The sequence below is a fragment of the Protomyctophum bolini genome (assembly GCF_963924005.1).
Source record: "Protomyctophum bolini genome assembly, chromosome: 10".
Classification (NCBI taxonomy): Eukaryota; Metazoa; Chordata; class Actinopteri; order Myctophiformes; family Myctophidae; genus Protomyctophum; species Protomyctophum bolini.
The window spans coordinates 29,803,665-29,829,862 of record NC_137871.1 but is presented as its reverse complement, the minus strand read 5'-3'; the positions used below and the strand labels follow the sequence as shown (position 1 = coordinate 29,829,862).

The window sequence follows — 26,198 nt, the reverse complement described above, 5'->3', positions numbered from 1 at the left end:
TCTCTTTGTACATAGTTTTATTTCTGTTAAATAAATTAAGAGTACCAAAAATCTTAAAAGTTGAAAACAACAGTTGCACAAGTTTTACTTTGCATAATGTACCATTACTTAATACAACAGACCAAAACCCCAGGCATAAAGAGATGAGATAATAAACGACATGACCATTATAATACATCGGTACCAAGAAAGGCATAGAGCGTATTCACAAAGTGGCCCCTTTACTGTATCCCAGCCCCCAAGTATGAAGTAAGACCTAAAGGGATGCAGTGTGAATATGGTCTACTCTATAGGGACAACACTTCCTTCAAGATGTGAACTAAATATTTTCTGACTATATCATTATTGAGTAGCTGTTCTACTCATGCAAACTTTGCAGAATTCGTACCCATCACAAACCTTTAGGCAAAGTTTAGCCAGCACTTAAGTCTAACAGCTGCTTTACTTTTACATGAGACAAAATGAGCAACCTTAGCCCAACAGTGACCTAAAAGGCTTGATCCACATTTCCGTAATTGTCACCATTGTCACAAACAAAATGTGTTCCCATTGTACAACCCAAAGAGAGATTTCTTTTTACAGACAAGAGATGCTGTAGTAGTGTCTCATAAAGTAAACTTGTAGGTTTTTCAGGAGCGACACGTTGGCAGAAGATACGGAGCTCAGGAGACTAGTGTCACGTAACAGATACATTATTAAGCATGTTATGATGTCTGAAAAGCAAAAGGTGAAAATGTAGTGTTCATCAGTTGCTTATTCCATAACCAGAGCGAATGAAAAACAAACAAAAAGGTAAGTATTTACTCTGTGGCACAAAAGGATGAAGGTGTACAAAAGCAGGTAGTGTCCTGTCGAGTAGTGAACCATTAATTGCACTGCATCATACAAAGCTACAGCAGACTTGGCATTATGCTGGCCCATAATAAAAACAATGGATGTGACAAAATGACAGCGACACACCAGGAGTAGCCTGTAAAACACATCAAGATATTGACAGTACAGCCCATATGCCATACATACAGGATGCACGCAAGACATAGCGGTACATAACTTGCACCATCAACTTAGTCATTGTGAGAGCCATGAGAAGACAGAAGAACACCCCAAAGAAGTCAACGGGAACACTATATTACACCAGTTAAGACATCACAAAGACCACAGTGGGGGGACTCTTTCACCATTCTGGTTGACCGCAAAGTTAGTGTCTTAGCGAGACTTTGTTTTGTAATTCATTGTAAGCATTGAAAAGCTACACAGAATCACAGCAAACATTTACAACTATGGACTTTTATGGAACACGGCTGTAGAAGCATGTCAGAAATGGTTAGGGGGGTGAAAATAACACGCTCATTGGGGAAACTAAACCATTGAACATGATGCAAACGTCTGATCAAACAAACATATATATATATATAAATAACATCAGTTAACCTACAGTGGATATGTCCACTGAAAATCCTCACACATTTACATTTCCTTATTATGGCCTCTAAAGTATGACTGTTCCCAAATGGCCGATTGTCATATTTCACCTCTTTAAAAAGGTGATCATCCTGATTCCTTGGTGTTTTTCTTCTCAAGTCAATCATCCCATTTCACTATGTTCTCAAGAGGTCTTTTGTTTTTTGCGTGACTGAAAGTGCAATAAGTCCCTTGAAGTATAGCTCCAACGATGCACATTTCCTTTGTTTAGTGTGATACAAGTCATTCACTAAGCATCTACGGATACATACTGTTCTTACATTCAAAAAAGGGGTTATTTTGGCATGAGCACCTACAATAAGTCAGGGTCAGGGGAGAGGGAGGACACCAACAAGTCTGGAGACACGGATCCTCATCAGTCTGCAAAAGGGGCTTCAGCATCAGCTCAAACATTTCACAGGTATGACCAAAACCGTCGGCCCTACTGTGAGCAGAATAAGCTCTGGGTCTTGGTCAGGTGACCAGTCTGGGGTAACATTAACATGAAGTATGACGTAAGCTAGCAGGTGCAAAACACCTGCATTGGTCTCCAATGACTGACAAGTACCAAGGGGAATGATGGGTGCCGTGCCGTGACAAATCCTAGAGGCCTTTTCTCAAGGCCTTGGCCTCCAGACCCCATTACGTGACACGTGTCTCCCTCTTACTCCTCGTCTCCCGCCATGATGAAACCTAGGATGAAGTCATTGGCCCTCTGCCGGTCCTGTGACGACTGTCTGCCCACCATGTTGGGCGGTGGCCGGATGAGAAGGCTGGCGAACAGGGTAGCTGGAATAGAACACAACAAGTATGTATGGTATACTGCATTTGTTAATGAAAACATACAGATTGTTACGTCAATTAGTGAAACACAAATAGGGTCATGTTTGTACAGTATGTGGGCCAGCGATGGGCAAAAAAAAGGTTGAGATCAAAAGGTTACTGGTACAAATCCTCAGACTGGCTGACAAATCTGGGCCGTGGAAGTGAATAAATAATGGCGCAACTTGGACACTCAGGCATGAAGGAAGCATGAGTTCAAGTCCGTTGCTCTCCCCTTGTCCCCCATATATGGGGACTAGGTTGGTGGAGGGTGTGTAGAGCCCAGGATCACATTAGATGATTGACACAGGGGTGAAAAATGGGTTACAAAATCGTGGGATAAAAAATATATTTAAAAACAATATAATATAATTATAATATAATAATGGCTGCCCTTCTCTCAACAACTGTCAGGGTGGTTTCGTTTAGCAGGAAACTTAAAAAAAAACACAACCTGCGCAGTGGAGCAGCTCATTGTTAAATCCATGTCCACATGTCCATGTTGTGGATTAATTATTCCCTGTAAGAACTCAAATCAAATCATCCCACCCTGAACAAATCAAAAGAACAACAAAGCAGTACTGGCAGCTCAGACCTACCGATGAGGCTGGCAGTTAGGTTGTTGTTGGCAGAGTGTTTCAGCAGCTCCCTCAGAAAGGCCATTAAGTAGCGAAACACATTGCGGTGAGCGCGAGGCAACTGGGAGATCAGCTGTCGTTCATCACAGAACAGAGAGAAACAATTAATATGAAACTAAAATCGATTACAATACACACACACATGGCACAGCATGGTCCTGGCAAAGTGCTGAATCCGAGAGGCAGTGGCACTCTCTCAACTACGGTACCTTCCTTAGTGCCTTGTCATTCCCAACATCATAAAAACTATAAACTGAATTCAAAGTAGAAATAACTACTTTCCTAGTAGAATTAAGTCATTCTAAACGGGTACCCCTTTGTGTTTTAAGCGTTATTTTATTTTTAATCGTGAAATTTTGAATCTTTGAATATATATTCTTTCACAGCGTTTTTAACTCAAATCTTTGCTTCTGGGGAGAGTCCCTGGAACAACATATTTTCCGATGGGGGTCGGCAGCCAAATACAGATAATTCTGTGAGTCCTTGACATGCAAAAGTTTGAGCACCAGTGACATAAAAACTTATTTAAGTTTCTCAACAGTTTTTTAAGGAAACTGTAATCGGCCTCAGGTTAAAATGGGTTAAATCAAGTGACAGAGATGGACGGAGAAGTGTGTGCACCTTCTTGCAGAGGCGACTGTCATGCGAGCAGTCCAGGCAGTGCTGGTATAGTTCATAACACACTACAGGCTCTGGCAAGGCCTCCAGGAAGATCAGCAGAGCCTCTGCCACAGAGTGGTTACATCCAGCTAGACATACCGTTAGGGAAAACACCATCCTGCGTGTGTGTGTGTGTGCATTCATTTATTAACAGATAACTATGGCAGAAAACAAACTGGATCGACTGTCCGTCCGTAGTTCACTTATCTTGAGACCCGTCAGAAGGATCGACTTCGACTCGGACAGTTAGCTCAACCGTCTGGGCACCTAGGCTGCCTGGCGGCGTGCCATAGGTTCACCCCCCCCCCATCTCTCTCCCCATTTTCCTGTCAGTCTACTTTCAACCTATCAATAAAGGCAGAAAAAGCCCAAAAATATATCTTTAAAAAAAGGATCGACTTCAAACTCGGCGACCTGAGAATTATTATAAAATACTAAAATGTATCTAATATAATAAAATGTAAATGTATACGTGTATATATAGAATTGTTATTATTAAGAAATTATTTGGAAGCAGCTCATGTGCTGTATGGCTGTAACTTAGTATCTGTTGCATTTCAATGACAGTGTCACATTTTCCATCGTGGCCTCTGTGAATCTGGGCCAATGGGGCTGCCTTTGTGTGCAAGGATACGGATGGAGTCTGGGATGCTGGTGTCCAGGCAGTCGATTATACCCTGCAGCTCCTCCTGTAGGCCTGGGATCTGGAACAGGTCCTCCTAGATGGGTGCGCACACACGCACGCGCGCACACACACGTGCACACACACACACACACACACACACACACACACACACACACACACACACACACACAGGCAACATAGAGCAGAGAAACATTTAGCGCAGTGCCTTCAAGAACCTTTATCACAAAACGGGATGGCATGTTGACAGCTAATTGTAATTGTCAGCCACCAACGTGACTTACCCTAGACAAAGGAGAAAAAATGTATTATTGCAGCACAGGCACCACACTAAGAGGATAAGGCTGACTCAGGGTTCGATTTGCCCATTCAAGGTTGATATCAACCGATTATCTGCTGGAGCCTGAAATTATCCTGTGGTGTGAGGGGTTCAAAGACAATAATGTCACTGACCGGATCGGAGACTCCATGATTTCAAAATAAATATACATATGATATTTATGACTTCAAATCCTGTAGTGTGTTGAGCAGGAACCAGCAATTTCCAATGAGAGCATGTTGACTGGGAAGCATTCAATTAAATATTTGTCTATCACTCATGTAAATATTAAAATAATGGATCAGGTTACTTCCTAATGTCCATTATCTAAGTCAGTGGTTCACAAAGTGGGGTCCCCATCTAAATGATAGTTTGGAACCAAATGGACCCTTATAGGTCTGTAACTCTGAAAGTGGGACCATTTGGTTCCATTTGTACACTCTCAGAGTTAAATTAACATTTGTTTTACAATATAAATTGGGGTCTCAGAGCCGTACAGATCTTCTCGTATCGGGGTCCAAGGCATATCTTTTTCAAATGGGGGTCCGCAGGCTAATTAGTGTCAATTTGGGGGTCCTTGACATGAAAAGGTTTGGGAACCACTGATCAGATGGCCACGTAACATCTATCTTTCATATGAACATTATTTTTTTAATTCATCAAGACGTCAGTCTTGCCTAAATACGGAGAGATGACGGGACAGTGGATCTGAGATAATGAATTCACGAAATGTGAAAAATATTCCCACACATTATACTACAATTACATTATTTAAAAACATTCTCTCTCCCCTTTTTTCACAGAAAATATTCAGGGATTTACTTATTTGGCCTACTGGCAGCATGCACAAAATATTTGGTGCTGATTGGCCGAGTGGTTTTGAGGTATTAGCTGAAGACACACAAACTCTCTTCTAGAAGGCTCTCCCCCTACGTACAGTAGGTGCCATGCCGTAATAATTTAACCACAAAATTATCCATCTGTAAGTGAGGCATTGCTATCGGAAATGTAGCCTGTTCCAGCATGGTGAAGGTAAACAAGCGACGGATTATGTACATACAAAGTTCGCAATTATTTTCATTACGGACATCGATATCCAACTTCTTGCTCACATTTGATCATTGGGTTTTAATGTGAGATCTCAAGTCCCTGGAATCGCCACTGCAATTTTTTTAATTACTCGCTAAGGGTGTGGTCATGCATTTTGACTGAATAGTCTGGTGTGCGCATTCTTGCAATTAAAATATGAAGTCAGTTAAATCTGTTCAAATTAGGTCCGTGGGCTCCCACGCTTTTACAAAATCCTCTAGTGTGTAGCCAGCATTGGTCACTAGCTGTTCCAGAGCATGCTACTTCTACAAGATAAGCACCCCTAAATAATAACTACGATCATTGATAATGGGGCGACAGGTCCTTCTCTGTGGCTGCCCCTACCCTCTGGAACGCTCTCCCCAAACATATCCGAGATGCCCCCACACTTCCTACCTTCAAATCTGCACTGACAACTTACCTGTTCACAATCGCATTTCCAAGCTGATGTGTTTTTAAACTTGTTATATGCAGTTTTATTGGTTTTACTCTGTTAATTGTTTTTTTCTAATAAAGTTGTCCTTTTCTTGTTCCCCCCCTAGCCCCAACACATGTAAAGCGTCTTTGAGTGTCATGAAAAGCGCTATATAAGTCCCAGATATTATTATTATGAATCACTCAAAACCTCACCTGTTGACAGGACTTGGTGAAGAGGTGGTTGACCAGAAGCCAAACCTCTTTGGGGATCTTCAGAGGTTTGTCCTCTGTCCCAGCACTCTCCATCAAGAAGTTCACCTTGGTCCTCTCCTGATGGAACAAACACAGCCAGCAGGTTTTACAAAGACGTTTATTACGAGAAGCACTGGCTAATTTGTAAACCTTGAAACCTATTGAAAAGAGGCTGTCTGTCTGTGGATGTGTGTCCCTCTGTCAGCAATAACAGTATGTATCATCTTCAAATCACAACACAAGGCCATGAAACTATATTTGATCTAAGTCAAGACATGCATTTTGTTTATCAAATGTCAGCAATGAGCCATGTCACTCAATTATGCACACCCCTCTGTTGCATTTGAGACATATAAGGCATATGACTATGAGAGATAAATACTCTCCTGTATTCAATATAGAAATAAAATAAACTCAAGACGATACACTTGGATATTGGAAATTCTAGGGAAGATTTAAGAACTGATTAGATTATTTCCCCGAGATCCAATGGACAGGTAAAGACATTAAACGTGATCAAACTGTAACAGAGACCACTAAGACAATTATGAATGGCACTGCACATTTCATCCATTAGTGGTGAGGTCAGCGAGGATGACCGGATTATCTGTGGGGTCTGGGGACTTGGCAGGGAGCCATTTCACTGTGAGCTGCTGGATATCACATTCTTTTTTGTCTCTGCAAATGGATCCCTGGGAACTCAAGAGAGTGGGGCCAAAAATAAACCTCATAGCAGCAGGCTTACTTACACACACAGACGGGGAAAACTAGAGTGAGAGACCAGTGATGGCCTGCAGAGCTAAAGGACCACAGATACACAGCGAGGAAGCATGTGACCAAATTAGGAAGTGGTATTCATATAGTATACCGGTATGCGTGGTATCATCGGAGAACGGCAAATGGAGGCTAGTTTTCTTAAGTGGCAATTTAGAAGCAAGTTTATCCATGCAGAGATTCAGTTTCACAGGCCAGTGAGGGGCTGAGTTATGGACGGCAGAAGAGGATTTAGGATTTAATGTGGCCGTTTGGGTTTAGCTGAACAGTCCCCAAGGCTTTTCATTAGCCTTAATCGCATGTGCACAGGGCGCTGTGCAGTGACAGTAACCTGCTGTGAAATGAGATTCTCTGTCTGTGTGTGCGTGTGTGCGTGTCATATAGATGTGATGAGTGGTGATCCATACATAGAAAAAGCATGTGTATGGAGTCTACGGACAAGGGAGTCTGAACTTGTATGACTGTAGGCTGGTGTTCTGAGACTTCCTGCAGGATTATGCCGGATTTATACTTATATAACATTATAATTCCGGTTTTTGACAGGCTGCCTGCAGGATTATGGAATTTTTCCAGTTATGTCGGGTGTCGGCATGTAGCCACCATGTATCAATTAAAAACTGAGGACCACCGAGCAGCGATGGCAGGGTCAATAAAACACCCTATGTAACTGATTTGAGCAACGACCAAAACCAATTTAACGCCAATTCACCGCTCTCAGAAAGAAAGAAAAAGAAGGGAAAAAATGAGTTGACGAAAATCATTCTAAGCAGATAAGAGCAGGGTTGCATTGCCCATGTAATGGATAAAGCTGGTCTTCTGAATACTTGCACATGTGATTTTACCTTTTCTGTGAAGCTGTCTTCTCCCTGAACACCAAGCAGCCCGCAACCACAGTGAAGAGTTGGAAAGGAATGAGAGGATGATGAAAGGAAACAATAGGAGAGAGAACTAAGTAGATCGTATTGTGCATGAAACATAGAATCAGAGAAGCAGGTTAGATTATGGCATGCCGGTAGTGTAAATAATTTCTCCAAAATACACCAGTTCAGCAGGGCGAAAGGAAAGGTTAAAGCAGAAAATGAGAAATCGCTGCAATGATGATTGATAGTAAATCTTTGAAATTGCGATGTGGGAGAAGACAGGCGTTATGGAGACATACTGGAGATATGCAATAACTGTATGCTAGTGCTACTGTATATGCAACATGCCAAAGTCTGAACCTTAAGTCAGTTGTCCCAACTCCTTAGGAAAGCTCTTCTCATAGACTGGTTGCCACTTCCTCATTCCACATGCTACTTAAGCCACAGGTTGAAACACTGTTCTATAAATATAGACTTGCTCTTTGGCTTCGTTTACCCTGAGGGTGTGAACAAGCCCTCACATGTGCCGTAGTAAATAGTGCAGGAACTGCACTTCTTTTCGATTCTCACGATTAAGGAGTGTAACATTTTAAAGTACGATTCCTCTGTTGTGTAGACACATTCAACAGAGGGTACATGCCGTGACCATTCTGCACACAGTGCCAATCCTATCCGACACGCGTGGCGTTGCATGTGTTTTACCGCGCTGCGATACAAGGGCGTTCGATGGCTCTCACCAGGTCAATGAGCTTGGTGATGGGGATCTCTCTGATGGGCTTCTTCATGCGGCATAGCGTCTCCAGGGAGGTGCCGAAGCAGCTGGGCTGGTAGTTGCCAGAGATGGTGATGAAGTAATCCTTGCCACGGTCCAGGTGCAGCACCAGGATGTCTTCTATGGAGTCCTCCCCGGAGTTGAGCAGCGTGACGGAGTCCTTGCTAACGTACACCTCCAGATAGATCTCCAGGGTCTCGGCTGTTAAGGAGGGGGAAGAAGAAGTGAATCGAAACAAGCTCCGATGGCTAGATCAAGATGTTTAAAAGAGTATCTCACCAGTTACTGAGTGATTATCAACTACAATGCCTCAAAGTTACCTAGAGCTACATCCTAGAGGCACAATGTGCATAGGACAAAGTTGTCTAGAAGAGATTTCACCAAAATTGGCATTAGACTTGTGTGCGTGTCCACTCAATAATAATATCAACTGTAAACTGGCTAGACTAGAGCGTTCACCGAGACAAGGCAGAGGACAGAGGTGAGGGCTCATTAGGATGAAAAAGTACTCACTGGGCTCTAAAAAGCCATCGCTGGGCTCCGCGCGGAGCCAAGGCTTGCAATACTGTGGGTCGTTGGGTTTGGGGATGAAGGCAAAGTGACAAGGGACTTGGCCGTCGTTGGTTATGATGAAACGCTCCCTCTGAAGCTGCCGGAACTTCACGTTCGCAAAGTTAAACTGTGAGAAAGAGAGGAATGCAAATGTATTACTCATTCATTTATGACATAGAAGGGGCGCTAACCCCATCCTATGTCCAGCTTTGACGGTTTGTGTAAACAAACATTGGCCGTCTCCCAACACAAAAATTGAATACCATCGACAATGAATGGCCAGTTTTGAGTGTTTGTGTAAACACAAACATTGTGTAAAACACAAACATTGAAGACAAAAGTGAGGACGTAAATTGTGATTGGCCCGGATAAGCGCACCCCTCACTTCACATGGGTGTGATTTTTTTATATTTTAGATTAAACACAGTAAGTCAATAATATGTCCTAAGAGTGCAATGGATTCCTGATTTCTTGGTGATCTAATGAGGAAAAACCACACCTGTGTGAAGTGAGGGCCGCTAATACATTAGTCTAACTCATGTTGATATGGTGATGTAATGGTGATGTAAAACAAACGGTGCCAACGCAATTATTAAATTAGCTTTATTGTTAATGGCATTTAATGTTTCTGTTAGGGACAAGATGAGGTACATTTTCCCTTCATTGTCAATGACGTTTTTTTTAAACAAACATTGAACTAAAGACAAACATTAAACCTGTATATAGGAGGGGCTCTCAAAAATAAAACTGTAAGGCGACAGTAAACCAATACCAGACAAATCAGATCAGTAAACTGTGAGATATGTGTGTGTACTGTATGTTTCTTTGTGGCTTCCCCCCCCCACACACACACACACACACACCTCTCTCTGAGTTATAGTCAGCGATGGGAGGAAGTCGTTCTCCATTCTGTCCATCATGCGAACGATCTCCTCAAACACCTTCTTGTGCCGCTGCTCGTTCACCACCTTGACCTGTCACACACAGACCAAAACAACTCTGATGAAGTCCACAGGAACGTCCGTGCACTTCATCTGTCTTCATGATTGTGTCACACACTTTGTCTTGCTTAAGTAAACAATGACCATGTTTGAGTTTGTACAACTCAAACCAGTCCAACTGGACCACAATGGTCTTCTTACCCCAACACTGAAAAGGGAGCTGACAGGCTTGTGGTCGCTGGTCTTTAGTTCCATGTGGCTACGGTAGTGCAGCTGCTTGACATTGCCACCTCTCCACAGGATCCGGTCACACCATGCGGGAGTGCGGCACTTCCCACTGGACAGCACACAGCCACAACGGACTCAAAAGCAGGTTCATAACAGCCGAGGCTAATATAATGATGTATGCTGGTGGCATTTCATCAGTTTAAAGTTTGTACGACGGAGACACTAACGTTCAACTAGGGGGAAAGAAAGGGGAAAGGGGGGGGCAGGTGATAAATTATTTTACAGCATAACCCAGCAGATGGCTGCTCTGATGAGTGAATGGAAGGGGAGTGTCTTGCACACACTGAAAGATCCCGAGTGTTCATTCAAGTCTGGGAGCGTGCAATCCGTACATGTAAACAAATGGACCTGTACGGGTCTGATTGTTTACATGTACACGCTCAAGTGTTACAAAAGCTAAAATGAACAACACTGAGGAATTAACTGTGTATTCGTACGTCTGCGGGTTATTTATGTGTTTACCTGGAATCCCATCGATCCGTTTTGGCATCATATTTATACGTGGGGATGAAGTTAATGTCTCCCTCCATGAAGTCTGTGAAGGCCCTCTTGGTCTGCCTCTGCATGTTCAGCTGTTGATGACAAATATAAGTTATATAAGTGTTATTTAGTGTGACAGACAAGAGGAACTCCTTTATTTGTGGCCCTCACAAACTAAACGCACCGAATAAAAGAGGAAACAGAGAGAGAGATTGCAAATACTAAATATATGACATACGGAAGTCATACACAACATAGTGTTGGTGTTTGCACAACAGCCTTTCTTGTTTCTACACGTTTGTGGGAAGATTTCCATATCTCTATGGATGGTTGACTCAGTATCCGTTCTCCATCAATGTGCTATTTTACTCAGGTTCACATCTGGGAGCTAAACTCATTACCAGTGTTGGCTATGGAGCAGCTCCACTTGTGCAGTTTGAAGTTAAATATAGCAGGACATGGACAACAACAAATAAGGGACAACTTCAGATATTTACATCAGTATATCTAAAATACATCAGATGCTTATTTAAATTATATGGAAAATTGACATAAAATTTGAAAAGTTCTCCATAACTGCTGGAAAAAGTACCTGTCCTGGGATGAAGAATCACACATAAGAGGAAGTAGCTAGTTGTATTGCAATGCTCTGGAAGCCTCTCTACAGTTAACTGTTAAATTAAATGTATATTTATGATATTGGATCATTTGGATTTGTTTATACAGAGCTGGGGTGGGTTTGCCAGGAGGGACTTCCACTCCTAACATCACTATGTTTGGGCAGGGCAGTAAACACCAATTTCCTAAATGTATACCAAGTAAACCAAGTTATACTGTGTTCTTAATGACATGTTTTGGAATTCTCAAAGCATTTGGAGCATCACCTGATCATACTCTTGAAGCTTTTTCAGTTCATTCTGGGCTATGAGCTGTTTGACATCAGCAGCATCGTACACACAAAGCCGATAGTTAAGATCCCCAAGCCAGACGACCACACTGAAAGACACATGAGACACACACCATTACTACAACATTAGTAAAACAACAACAGTATATAGTGCAGCACAATTCATCGTCAAAGCTCTGTGATAAGGGTATCTTTGAAAGACAAGGAAGAGGTCCCGCACACTGTCAGACACTTGCCAAAACAATGTTGCTCTTTATTAGGACAATTCTGTCAAGTCTGTCCTGATGAAGGTCTAAGCGACCGAAACGTCAACCTGATAAAGAGCAACATTGTTTTGGCAAGTGTCTGACAGTGTGCCCTTCTTTGTCTTTCAAAGATACCCTTTTTATTATATGCTCTATTGCCCTACGATGCCTTTTGAGGTGTGCATCGGCCTTTTGCTATATCGTCAAAGCTCTGACACATAGAAAGCATAAGACGCACTTGTCATCAAATGCACCTTTCATAGTTTTCAATGACTGCAGATAAACTGGAAGTGACAAATGGCTGACGTCACGACCTGACGGCGTGCCTTTCAGAGCTCTGCTCTGTTTCCAAGCACCAATGCGGGACCAGAGCACCAAGACACAATGACCCTCATTTATCAAACAAGCGTACGGCAGAAGAGTGGGCGTGTGGACATTTCAAAGCAATGCTCTGCATTCATCAATCTGTGTGCAAATGTTTGAGTCAACATTGAGTGGTGTGGACTTATGTGTAACATAGTCTGAGAATCTGACAGGCATCTTTCTTTATCTAATGCAGCTGTGCTTTAACCTAAAAATATCTAAAACGGATGAGGATATGTCCTGAAAAATAATATGTTTGTCTGTGAAAACTACAGTAGTCCTATCTATATGTGCATGTACTACTACTAGCTGGTGACCTCAGTGCTTTAACCGCTAGCAATGTGGATGATGAGCAAACGTGACAACGTAAACAAGTGGCCTCAGGTGACTTGCATCACGGATTCTTTTTAAGTGTCAGAGCTTTTATTTTCACTGAAATCAAAATTCTTTGAAAGGGATGTGTAAACCAGGAACAGCAGTTAATATGATGGTACCACAAGTAAAGAGTATAGAATAAGTATTCATGGGTCTTTTTGTATGTAGAAACAATGACTTGTACTGAATAACACTCTGGGCCCGGCGATTCAACACAAGGTGAACATCAACCTGGTGAGGCTGTTCTGCTGTGAGGAACTCACTCGTGTTTGACGATGCTGAGCGGAGGCGAGTCCAGCACGTGGAAGGTCATGCGTGCACAGATGTCTTTGTAGTCCTGATTGCGCCGCTCAAAGTCCTCCACGTGGGCCGCCAGATGCGAGTTAACGAAGCAGAAGCTGGTGTTGTGGAAGATAAACCTCACGGCCACACCACCTTTGTTCCCCTGCAAGGTAGTCACACAGAACGCTCTAGGAGTACTATATTCACAGGGTTTCATTCACTCGGGGGATGGATTGATATCCCCTGGTCTAGTCTGGTCATATCCTTTCACCAGTGGGAATTTGTTTCATCCCTGCCTATGATCAGACTGAAGTAAATACAAACATTTCCTTTTGAGAGACCGTTCGATAATATTGTAATTTAACAATTTAATACAAAATATATGTTAACCACTTTAACCAACATAACCATTTTGGAGGAAAATTACAAATTTGTCAGAATTAATTTGGTAACATTTGACAAAAGATAAATGGATGTTTGAAAAGCACATCGTGTTATTTTCATACAATGTGCATAAGAAATAGCAATCTACAAGTCTCCAACGAAGTATAGAGCACCGAAGTCTGACGTCAATATTGGTAGAGGGCGCAAATCCACAGGTTCGTGTACTTTTTATTTGCATTATAATCCCCATAGGGGGATTTTAGATCGCCTCATATAAGAACTGTGTTTGAAAAATAAACATGTCACCCCGGCCGTTTCACTCATATGGATATTAAGAATCAACTGACTAGAGAAAACGCTAATGTTACTGCTACTGAATTAGTTTCATTTTCGCTAGAAACAGATTGTATCATATATGAGTGACTGACTGTTGCAAACGATACAGAGACACCTCCATGACAATGACAGCTTGTTTATTTTTGGACCACAACACTTCACGATTTTAAGATGAGCCCATGTTATTCTCCATAGAGAAATTACTTCCGAGAACCAGGGGAATCGAAGGGATGAGCGTCAGGACTTTGGTGCTCTATACATGAGGTTAGAAAAGGTCTGCCCTCTATTTTTAAAATCAAAAAAATAATTTACATTGAGACAAACACAACATGGGAGCAGGAGGCACTGAACTGAAGTGCTCAAATGAGCTGAACATACCATTTTTCCCATGATGCCCGTGCCCACATGTTCTGCAGCGATCTCTTTGATGTGGTTCTTATGCAACTTGTTGACGAACACCACCAGCATCATGCCCACTAGTCGGATGGTGCGGACCTGCAGACACAATGAAACAACGAGAACATTCCTGTCCACATTGCTCTCGCTAGACTGCATGCCAAAGTGCTGTGGTCACTGGTCAACACTGCGTAACGATTTAGAGAAGTCTTTCTCTCTCTCAACTCACCTTCTTGTACTTGGCTTTGGGGTGCAGGCTTTTCTCCACTGCATCTACCCAAATATGCTCTTTGGAAGAGTCCAAATAGAAGAAGGCCTCTGTGCTCAGGTCCAACTCCTGAAAACTACAGTCGCAAGTATACAAGCCAAATGTTAAAATGGTATTCAACCAAAAGAACCTCAGCATAAAAAAACCTGTGAAAATACTTGATCTAGAGGGGAGCAAATGGGTGTAAAATGGTGCATTTATATAGCGCCTTTATCCAAGGCACTTTACATAGATTGTGCAATACATTCACCCATTCACACACACATTCATACACCGATTGCGGTGGAAGCCATGCAAGGTACCAACCAGCACATCGGGAGCAATTTGGGGTTCAGTGTCTTGCCCAAGGACACTTCGACAAGTAGACAGGAGGAGCCGGGATTCAAACCACCGACCCATGGATCATTGGACGACCTGCTCTACCTCTTGAGCCACAGTCGCCTGGTGTAGAGGGAAAAAAGAAGGGCGGCAGGTACAGACCGCTGGGACCACTATTTATATGGTTGTTGAAACCTTGTATCTCCATATTTCCAACTTTTTATGTTTTTTCATGAATAAATATGCTACTTTCTCTTATGACAGTGTCACAAAAAATGTCGCGATAATAATACAAAATCTTCAAGGCCACACGTGTGCGATCAGACACACGTGAGCTTGTAGAGGTACTATTTTCGCTGTTTCTGAAGATCTTGAAAGTGAACGTGGTTAAGAAGAGTGTCTGTGTGCTCTGTGGGTTTTATAAATATTTAACCAGTGAAAAGCATTAGCTTGAGGGCTTGTGACTAAATAGTAACAACAACATCCATTGGAATACAGATTCTTCTTTCTATTTCCTGAAAAGTGCCAGTTTTTGGACACAAGCAGCAGCAACATATTTTGACTCCTACTAACCCAAGAGCATAAACATCAGGAGGTTCTGTGTCACAGCAGAGCCAGGGCTCTAGGCTGCTGTCTGGAGACTGGCCGTTCACATTCCACGTACCCGTGAAGAACCTGTAACAGCAGCAGAAATGTCCACAACGGTCATGCATACAATTGTGAATTAATGCAATCACAATATAGCCACAAAAAGACATCTCTGGTTGGGATATTATATATAGGTCTTCACAATCTGGAACAAGCGTGTGTAAATTTACAGCCTGAAGTCAAACAAAGGCATTTAAATCTCGGATCACCAAAGTCAGAGTTGTAAGAGGAGCTGCTGTTTAAAAATGCTAATCAAGTCTAGACAGGAGAACACATGCGCGCGCACACGCACACACACACACACACAAACACACACACAGAGTTCTGCAACTCACCTGAAGTGCTGTATGTCTACATACTCCTTCTCCTTCTTGGCCAGACGGTGTTTGATCAGGTACTCTCTCTGGCCTGCCTGGCTGGAGAACATGGCCTGCCTTATGCTGTTGGTGGTGGGACTGTCAGTCCACGATGGAGGCCTATCCAAACGATCAAATCTGATTCTATGATAAAATACAAAAATATATACATTTAAAATATAGTAAAGAAATCATAATTTCAAGCAAAGATGTTTGGTACATTCTCAACAGACACCCTGAAGATGGAGCAAGCTGACACTCCTTGGTGGATTGTAATGTCTCTAGCCCAAATGCAATAAAGGCCTTATACTTATAAAACCCACTCCGACTGCCAGGCCCAGGACCTAGAATGTTGTATGCCTTTTGGTCTGTTTTTCCTCTCTCCCAAGGCCTATGGGTGTTCACATTTAAGCTAATCAATACACAGTGTAGGATTACCCGAGGTATGTAATTAGGTTACAGTATAAGGTTCTATTTGGAGAAAAAAAGCTAACAAACAGGAAAATCGTGTAGAAACCCAATCAGGCCCTATCCTGGGATTTGGTTAGAATCGACATGCTATCATGGGAGGAAAATCTCACTCTTGTTTGGCGGGCGTGATCAAGGGGTTGTCTTTGCCCTGCATGGATGTGGTCCTGTCTTTAGGGATTGGTGGGGGCGGGGGCAGAGGATTGGAGGGAGCGTAGGAGCCTTTGCGAGGCGGTAGAGGAGGGACAGGGGGAGGCTCCCTGGAAGCCACCGGACGATTCTGCTGGTTCTTCTTCTCTTCCACTTTGACAGAGTGGTTGAAGGACTCCTCAAATCCAAAGTCTGAGGCCAGCGACTGAGCTAGGTCCCGTCTGTCCGCTGCATAACACAAAACATTTGGAGATTAAACATAAAAAAATGAAAAGCCTGTCAATCAATATTTGTACAAAGGTAGGCATTTTGTTCCAATGTCAAGGTTTTTTATCATTAACATTAAATGATCACAAAAAAGAAATACACAAAAACAATAGCTAAAAAACTGTTAACTGAAACTGATTAGCGTTTGCTCCTTCCTTTGCAACAGGAACCTTGTAAAGTTGACTGCAGGCCGGGGTGATGATATCCACGAGATGTATTTGAGAAGAATGGTGAAAGCCAGGGGAAACCTCAAACCAGACGGTCCAATTAGTCTTTTCAGTGGACTATGGCCCAATTTCTGACCACAGTTCAGTTTGATGTTCCCCTCAACATCAACAAGGTGCTACTTGACTGAAGATACACAGCCATCTCGCTATGAGATGCACATACATACTGTATGTAAAATAAATTGCAAATAGAAGACTGGGCAAGGTCACAACATAATTTTTTACATGCCATTTTTCAACCTGGCATTCAACAAAAATTGAAATTGAAATTATTATCCCCTCTCTGATTTACTCCGGCCCCAAACCTGTACATAGTTTTAATAATTTTTAATTGGTGTTATTGTCTTAAATTATTATTATTTTTTAATTATTATTCATGTCATGATTGAGTGTGAGTGCATAGGACCCGAATGGAAACAAGACCACAAGGTCTTTCTTCGGTGAAATCCTTTTGGACAAAACGCTTGACTGTACATTGTGATGTTTGCATTTATATATTATATTGTCTAATACAATATTTAATCAATCAAAGACATTTACAGAAATGTTTTACTATTTTTGAAAAATGTACATTGAAAACAATAACAAGAGTTAGGCCACAATTATTAATATATATTTTTTATGTTTTGTTTTTGGCTTTCACCTTTAATTTTTCATATTTTATAGAGGGACAGACAGTAGGCTGAGAGGAAATGGGGAGAGAAAAGGGGGGGTGACATGCAGTAAAGGCCGTCGGGGATCGGGAGTCGAACGCACGGCACAATGCCAGACCTGGACTACTGGCCAATGTGCCTGGACCGCTGAGCCACGGCCCAGGCCAGGCCACAATCTTTTTTTAAACGCAAACAAAACGTTGCTTCCATCTATGACAGGAGACTGTGATTCTATATCTGCTGCCATGAATATTTTCTGCAAATGTTTCTCTACTTGCACAAGCAGCATATTCTTCCTCATGTATATCTGGTATTGTAAATTTGACATTGTGTCTTCAGGCATAAAGACAGTATTTATGCCTGATGAATGTCCAAGTGACCAAAACGAAACCATATCAATACATTTTTGTGAAGTGAAGACAATGTGCGGGTCTTTTAAGTAAACTTTTAATATGAAGTTACTATGCTGTAGTGTAAAATGTGTTATCTTTCCTCTAAACGACTAACTGCTGCAACAGCTGCAGGAATGTTTAGTGAGAACTCACATGTTTGCCATATTATGTAATATACATTAGATGCTTTGTTTGAGCAGCTGTGTGTCTAGCACTGTTCTAGTGTTTGATCAGTTGTGTCTAGCACTGTCCTAAGACAATATCCACTGTCTTTTAGCTCTATATCTGACCTAATCAATCAACAGGCTCTCATGTGACATGCAACAGTACTACAGAGGCCATAGGCCAGAGCTGTAGCTTCAATAAAGTTGAAGTTGAGGTCAATTGAAAATAAACATCAAATGACAATGTACCTGCTGTTCCTGTCTGGTTCACTGTAGTGCTGTTGTTGACGTTGGGAGGCAGTGCGCTGATGGGTTTAGGTGTGTTGGCTCCTGAAGACACCACAGAGTTGGCCGTCTTGTTTCCTCTTTGTGGTGGAATGGGGACAGGCCCCCTGTGGGGAGCTGGAGCGAGGGGCTCCATTACTTTGGGTACTGTGGGTTTGGAATCGACTAGGAAAATAAAATGAGACACAAAAGGTGGTACAGCTGGTAAATTATTTTATTTCCTGGAGTAGTCCTGATATTAAAATAATATGCATATCAATATTATCAAATCACCAGTGTTTCTTTAACTCTGAGAGTTACAAATTGATTGAAATCACCACACATGCTCTCGTAATAAGGCTATGTTTTAGATGATGAAGCCATTTTCTAATGTGTCTTCCCATCTGGTTTCCATTACATTTACTCTATGCAAAACACCATATAGATAAAGGTTAGGAAACACGCAGAACAGTGCTATTGTTAGTGAAGGCAGTGGCTCCACGGAACAGAACAGCAGCATACATGCAGCATGTAGCTTGCTGACATAAAACAGTTATTATGCAATACTTCTAAAATGCAGTCGGATATTACTACAGACTTCCTCCAGAGTGAGTCCAAACAACTGGTTAGCATTAAGCGTATAGGTATCTCACAACCACATTCATCCATCGTCTATAGTTGGATGTAATTTCCAAGCAGAAATGTCTGTAGTCATAACCATATGTGACGTCTCTCACATTCACATTAGATTACACCACACCACACCACTAATAGCATCGCTATTCTGGGCATGTCATAATAGGCACACACGCAGGGAAAACAGCATCTACAAATTGAACAATCTTGTAGATTTTTGGTGCAGCGATGCGGTGTACAGGCACACTCTGGAGTAAACAAAGGCTCATGATATTCATAAGTTCTGTTTAACAAGATAATCTTCCCAAATGAAAAATGGCAGTCAGAATACTACAGCAGAGCCAGGAGCACTACTGCAGCATCATGTACTTGCTATCACCACAACAGGAAAACGCGAGTGTATTAAACTGCTACCACCATCAATTTCAGTTCCCCCAGACAATCTCATACAAGCCCAACAAAATAAATACAGGAAAAAGGAGAAGTAGACTATGAAAACACCGGTTGCAGTCACTGCGGTAGCGTTACATTCTGAAAAGCATAGAGTTGACCGCAACAATGGCAAGGAAGGGAAAGGACCCTTCCCTGCAGAGAGAGAGAAAGAGAGAGAGAGAGAGAGAGAGAGAGAGAGAGAGAGAGACTGTGCCTGGGTGTCTGGTTTGTGTGTGTTGGGGGGGTGGGTGACGACAACACATACAGTAGGAAAATCAGTGAGTGGTGTAATCCACCCTGGGTAAATAAATGTTGGATGAACAGGTGAATAATTAATGCAGCAGCTGTGGTGTGGAGCAGGAGAGTGATACTGGAGGCTCACCTTGTTGCTTGGCCCTCTTCACCTGGGAGAAGAAAGTGTGAGTGCGCTCATCGTCCTGTAGCTCCAGCAGCAGCTCAGGGGCTCGGTCCCCTCGCACCAGTATCCGCACACAAGCTGGGGTAGTACGGACGGGACGGACACACAGATGCACACGGTCACACGCATAGAAAACAAATGGAACCATGTCTCTTCCACACGGACTAATGCAGCCGCATTAGAAATGCAGACAGTCCGTAGAATACAAAGGCAGGTGATTTAACAGACAACCAATTCAACATGCCTCCAGATTGCTGTGGCAACCCATGACTAGTCCCCGTTACTACATAAAGAGGTCGACAAGCATTTGGCTCCAGGCATGCTCTAAAAATGTAGCCGGATTGGACGAGAGCTCTGTTACGATGCATGCCATGTTTAAGCATTGTTCTGTTCCCACAATACAAGCCTCAAGTCTCTGCCTCACTGAGAACATGACTCATTTATGTGATTTCCAGAAAGATCTTCATTTGAAAAACAAACAACCAACAAACGAATGTGCCATCCAAACCACAGAGGTAAATAAATAAGTACTTACTGGTTGCAGGCAAGTCAATAAGATGAGCCTCTTCGGCCTCTGAATGGAAAAAGTATAGAGAAACAGAGGGAGAGTGAAAGAGTGGCCATGCAAGTTCAAAGGTCTATGGTGGGAGTAACCAAACGCCTTTCAAGAGGTTCCCATAGGCTCTTATCGTGACATGTTGACTTTCAAATGTTGTCTGCAAAAAGACGAAAGGAAATATGCTGAACCCCTGGATCACCATTTCTACACTACTGTGCACTAGTGACCTTGAACAAACACAGGCCCATGCCGGGAACTTGGTTAAGGAATGTGGTGTCTGAAGCCCACAGGCCTTTGAGGGACAGTGGGCTGTACAGTAAGTACTCTATAAACGTGCATGACTGGAATCACAAACACCTCATACCTGAAACAAACAGCTCAACCTATAACATCTCTACTAATCAGAATATCCTAATCATCTGATTAGTTTGACCTTTCTTTACCAGATTTACTAGTTACAGTTCCAGAAATGTACTTTTAAGAGGCATGTACTTACCCCGAACAATTAGAAAATTACTATTGATGGGTATAGACAACTGAGGTACTGGAGACGACACAACAGATTCCGGGGAGGCCAAAACACCCAGTCTGGAATGGGAAGAGAACAGAGCACCATTTAACATTACAGCTTTAAACTCCACTACAAAAAAGTTGAATCAATTGATCTATTATAAAACATAAAGCAAAGAGTAAAGCATCTTTTATTATAACCCATACCCATATCATGCTGTTTTAATGATGGAGATTTCATGCAAACTGGACAATATACGTGCATATAAGTGAATATAAGTGCATATATATAAGTGAACAGCATTAGATAATACATGGAAAAAAGTATTATTACTTGCGCAAGCAGAGCGAGCAAGTAATAATTTCGCCCGGTCTCTTCACCTTGACAGCCAACCCGCCATTTGATGTGTATGCAAACAAAACAGCAAATCTGTGCCTGGTTTGCTGGGACCAGATTACATAAATGACCATATGTCTTACGTCATCATTTAGAGCTAGTCATATAGGTATACTATATACATAATCAGTAAAAAATAAAATAGCAAATTGTGCCTGATCTGCTGGGACCAGAGTACGTGGTGTGTATATGCATGACTAGCTCTCAATGATGACATAAGAAATATGGTCATTTGTGTAATCTGGTCCCAGCAAAACAGGCACAGATTTGCTGTTTTTCTTGCATACGCATCAAATGGCGGGACGGCTGTCACGTTTTGGCGCAAAGTAACCACAGTATACCGCTAATCAACTTACAACTACATACTCTATATAGTATATGTATATGTATATGTATACGTATGTCTTACGTCATCATTTAGAGCTAGTCATACGTATACTATACATAATCAGTCAAATAAAATAGCAAATTGTGCCAGATCTGCTGGGACCAGAATACGTGGTGTGTATATGTATGACTAGCTCTCAATGATGATGTAAGAAATATGGTCATTTATGTAATCTGGTCCCAGCAAACCAGGCACAAATCTGCTGTTTTATTTGCATACGCATCAAATGGCGGGTTGGCTGTCACGGTTTTTGGCGCAAAGTAACCACAGTATGCCGCTAATCAACTTACAACTACATACTATATAGTATATGTATATGCATGTCTTACGTCATCATTGAGAGCTAGTCATACATATACACACCACGTACTCTGGTCCCAGCAGATCAGGCACAATTTGCTATTTTATTTTACTGATTATGTATATAGTATACGTATGACTATATAGATAGAAACTTGAACCATACTTAATAATACTAGGTGTTTATATGCATAAAGTAGGTAGGTAGCAAATAGTTACACCTAATAATTATACATTTCAAACGTTCCTTCACAGAGATTTGACAGTTTACAGCGGTCGAAAGTACTTGCGCGCTCTGCTTGCGCACTAGTTGGCCATTTATGGCCTACTAGTATGCAACAAGCAAGTATGCACTCGACAGAGTGCAGTTCTAGTTAGTCCTACATTCAGGTTATATTGAAAACTGCATGCATTCAGACATTTTGAATCTGTATTGTCTAAGTTGCAATGTAGATGCTTTAGTTGCAGACTACCAAGCAGAAAATTAAACCCACATCATTTTCACATCCCTGATTTGTTTTTTCTTCTTATGTCCAATTCTAAAATCTTAGGTTTATATGAACATCTTTCGTCACGTTCTGCTGACAACACCAGACTGTTTGGCGCACCTCGGCTTTGAGTCATTAATTTGGCCCGAGCTCTAATCCCAATTAACAGCTTCAAATCTGTGACACAGGTTGATGTAGGACAGGCCATATTTCACTCTCTAACAACAATGACAGAGTAGGGAGGAGGCAGGGCCAAAGCAGCAGTTTTTGCGCAACACTATCACACTTCCCTCCTGCTTCACAGGAAGTCTTGTGGTTGAGTTAGTGAAAAATGGAAGATTCAACCATGCTTGACCAAATGTGTCCAGTCAACTTATCGTAGAAAGAAAAATAATAACAGCTGCATTATCCCCAGACTCGATGCAAGAATCGTTTCTTATGAAAACGTTTTGTCTTCTGCCAAGTCTGCCAACATTGACCTGATGATGACAGAAGTTGAAACGTTGGCATAATTAAACAATTTGCATCAAGGCCACTGAACCAAGGCTGGTTCAGTGGTTTATGATAGTATTATGCATGCAGCCATAGTCAGCAGCACCTGTCCTCTTTATCTGCAGTTTTGCTATGGGAAATGAGGATGCGAAAGGACCAATGGTGAATCTTGACCATATTCTTGCTTGTATGAGACTTATGTCCCCTTTCCCGTTCATCCCAAGTGGAGCACAGCTTGGTGTGTAAGGTTTTAATGCAGTTAGCTGAGCAGGGAGCTTGTGTGCTCATGTGAGTCTCATTACACTCTAGGACAGAGTGGTGGAATTCTGCATAATGGGCAGCATGCTGGCTGGCACTGAGGCTAATCGCTCTTTCTCTCCCCAACGTTGGCACAGGCTGCAAGTGCTACAAATGCAAACAGCACCAATGGTTCATTGCGCCCACTGGCAAGTGAGCTTAACCATTACTCTAACAGCAAAAAAAGAAATCATGCCCTGAAGGGTTAGGAAGTTTAAAAATCATCTAATTCCGGCCAATCACAATTTGCGTCCTCACCTTCGTCTTCAATGTTTGTGTTTAGACAAACACTCAAAACTGGCCATTCATTGTCAATGGCATTTAATGTTTGTGTTGGGACAATGACGTAAAACTGGCCATTCATTGTCAATGGCATTTAATGTTTGTGTTAGGACAAAGATTGTGTTTACACACACACACACACACACACACACACACACACACACTCAAAGCTGGATTTTTGAGGGGCTAGCGGCCATCAAAAATCACACTTGTGTGAAGTGAGGGGCACTCTTATCACCATACATCATCACATGCCGTGCTCAGCCAATCAAATCATCACAAATGCCATTCCAGCCAATCACTTTTGGCGTCTTCACTTTTCTGCCCTAACTTTTTTCTTCAAGATGTACTTTGCTCAGCCAATCAAATCATCGCTATGGGGTGATGATCAGCCAATAATCAGCTCATGTTTGTGTTCACACAAACACACAAAGCTGGGCATAGGAGGTGCTAGTGCCCCTAAAAAAAAACATTATGGGTTATAGGGCCACCCAAAGCACCTGCAGTAAAGAGTCAAATCCTGACTAGGTTTGCAACAAGACAACTCTAATAACAGGGATGCTTCCATATGGCTCTCAGACTTCATGTGCCCAGTCTATGACATCACAGTCAGCTATGATGCCAGTACTTTCCATATCAGGGCAATGTTTCAGCCCAAGCATGGAACTTGCATTTCAGCCAGGCCAGTGAGGGCACTGTGCACTACAATGCAAGACTGTATCATAGTACTACAGACAGGACAGCCTACCAGCACGCAGAATATTTTAGCTGTACAATTAAATCCCATGCTTCTATATAACCTTGGTGTGCTATTGTGCACACCATCATGATCTATGTATGGGGGAACCGGCATAATGGGCATTCAATTTCTTACCATATAATACCCTTCCTCAGCACTGAAACCCCATTAACACAGGCTTCTCTAACCCAGATGACATTGACAACATATCAAGTAGCAGAAAGACATTGTGAACACTACAACCAGAAAGGAGAACACAAAGACCCACTTGTTTGAAATATAACAAACTATGACAGTGAAAAATGGAAGCAGCAAAGTACAGAAGTGATAAGCAGGAGGAGGGTCTGCATTAACCAAACTCTATGCAGGCATGACCAAGAAGATCTCACCAGTTCCATCTACAGTACCATCACCAATTCACCACACCAAGAAAAGCAGATTAAAGGAGTAGTTGATGCAAAAAACGACTTATTTTCTATCACACACCCCATGAAGCCTTGAAGTCATGCTGTCTTTGTTTTTGTCACATTCCTAAACCAATAATTTGATGACAGGGTCATCGGTCAGTAGTAGACTAGGAGACTAATTTTTTGGGTCAACTACTCCTTTATTTTCCAACCACCTATTTGCCTAATACTTACATAAACTCTCCAGTGCGCTCAATCAGAGACAGTAGTCTGGGCTCCTTGTGGCCTGACCTCAGCTCCTGGCCTCTTACAGTGTGCATCAATCAACATCATCACAATCAAGGATCCATAGTCAGCAAAGAACCATGAGTGAACTACACCAAAACACTGCATATATATTATAGTAAATGGGTTGGTTCAACTTGGCTGGGTGGTAAAAAAAAACCCTGAAGTGGTAACAGTTTATACGAGCGATGCGAATGGCCATTAGATGGCACGTTACAGTCAGCAGAAGCAGCACTGTGGCACTCGACTGGCAAGTCCCATAGATCAATGGTTCTCAAACCTTTCCATGTCAAGGATCCCAAAATGAATACGTATTTTGCCACAGACCCCCATCTGAAATTACAGTATGTTGTGCCAGGGAGTCAGGGATGTCACCCCATACAAGATTTGTGCTGTTGTTAACACAAAACATATTCTAAGTTTTTCACATTTCCAAGGTTTTATGAAAATAGCAGATCTACAAGCTCACGTGTCACGTTGCAGCATGTTGTGAACTACACATTTTTATTCTGTAACAAATTTGCCTGCCTAGGGACCCCTGGAAGTTCTGGAACCCTCTCAAAGACCTGTGCGTGTCCCCAGACCCCACTTGAGAACCTCCTCCAATCCTCCATAAATAGTAAATGGTGCATTTATATAGCGCCTTTATCCAAGGTGCTTCATCCATTCACACACCAATGGTGGAGGAAACCATGCAAGGCACCAACCTGACTCCCCATTCATCCAATTTGCAACGGCGATCTACTTGTATTAAACAACGTTAAACTCGCCAACATTGCAGCTGTAGGGGAAGCTTTAATTATCCTCTTTCAAACTGCAAAGCGTTTCATAAAAGTCCACCGTAGACATGTTATGAGCTACTTTCTGTCAAGAAATTCTGTGCAGGTTACTCTAAGTGTTGGAGTTTGGAAGCACTTGTCGAAGTAACTGGACGGCCCTGCGTACCATCCGTTTCGAATTTTCACATAATGGGGGCGGCAGCAGCACGACCCGTTAATAAAAACGAGTGCTTCCAAACTCCAACTATTTTTTGACAGAAAGTAGCTGATAACATGGATTTTTATGAAACAAAAGCTTTGCAGATTGAAAGAGGATAATTCAAGCTTGGCCTACAGCTGCAATGTTGGTGAGTTTAAC

The 26,198-nt window shown here is 42.2% G+C and overlaps 1 protein-coding gene across 4 annotated transcripts in view; it reads right to left on the bottom strand.

Annotated features, from left to right (window-relative positions):
• The window catches only part of ocrl (OCRL inositol polyphosphate-5-phosphatase), a 27,574-nt gene continuing 1,376 nt past the window's right edge, over positions 1 to 26,198 (bottom strand). The window contains exons 2-24 of one of the 4 annotated variants that reach the window (XM_080774590.1): positions 25,011 to 25,090; positions 20,973 to 21,064; positions 20,453 to 20,491; positions 19,882 to 19,995; positions 18,417 to 18,617; positions 16,428 to 16,692; positions 15,826 to 15,990; positions 15,416 to 15,517; positions 14,486 to 14,600; positions 14,239 to 14,355; positions 13,122 to 13,303; positions 11,853 to 11,964; positions 10,951 to 11,060; positions 10,402 to 10,537; positions 10,123 to 10,233; positions 9,221 to 9,386; positions 8,673 to 8,908; positions 7,918 to 7,941; positions 6,263 to 6,379; positions 4,216 to 4,300; positions 3,543 to 3,670; positions 2,883 to 2,994; positions 1 to 2,250 (exon numbers count right to left, since the gene is read on the bottom strand). In XM_080774590.1, the coding sequence (XP_080630716.1) occupies positions 2,126 to 2,250; positions 2,883 to 2,994; positions 3,543 to 3,670; positions 4,216 to 4,300; positions 6,263 to 6,379; positions 7,918 to 7,941; positions 8,673 to 8,908; positions 9,221 to 9,386; positions 10,123 to 10,233; positions 10,402 to 10,537; positions 10,951 to 11,060; positions 11,853 to 11,964; positions 13,122 to 13,303; positions 14,239 to 14,355; positions 14,486 to 14,600; positions 15,416 to 15,517; positions 15,826 to 15,990; positions 16,428 to 16,692; positions 18,417 to 18,617; positions 19,882 to 19,995; positions 20,453 to 20,491; positions 20,973 to 21,064; positions 25,011 to 25,090 (2,934 nt within the window). In that variant the 3' untranslated portion in view covers positions 1 to 2,125. Of the gene's footprint in view, positions 2,251 to 2,882; positions 2,995 to 3,542; positions 3,671 to 4,215; positions 4,301 to 6,262; positions 6,380 to 7,917; positions 7,942 to 8,672; positions 8,909 to 9,220; positions 9,387 to 10,122; positions 10,234 to 10,401; positions 10,538 to 10,950; positions 11,061 to 11,852; positions 11,965 to 13,121; positions 13,304 to 14,238; positions 14,356 to 14,485; positions 14,601 to 15,415; positions 15,518 to 15,825; positions 15,991 to 16,427; positions 16,693 to 18,416; positions 18,618 to 19,881; positions 19,996 to 20,452; positions 20,492 to 20,972; positions 21,065 to 25,010; positions 26,038 to 26,198 lie in introns of those variants that run through there. The other 3 variants (XM_080774592.1, XM_080774591.1, XM_080774593.1) reach the window with 3 other exon arrangements.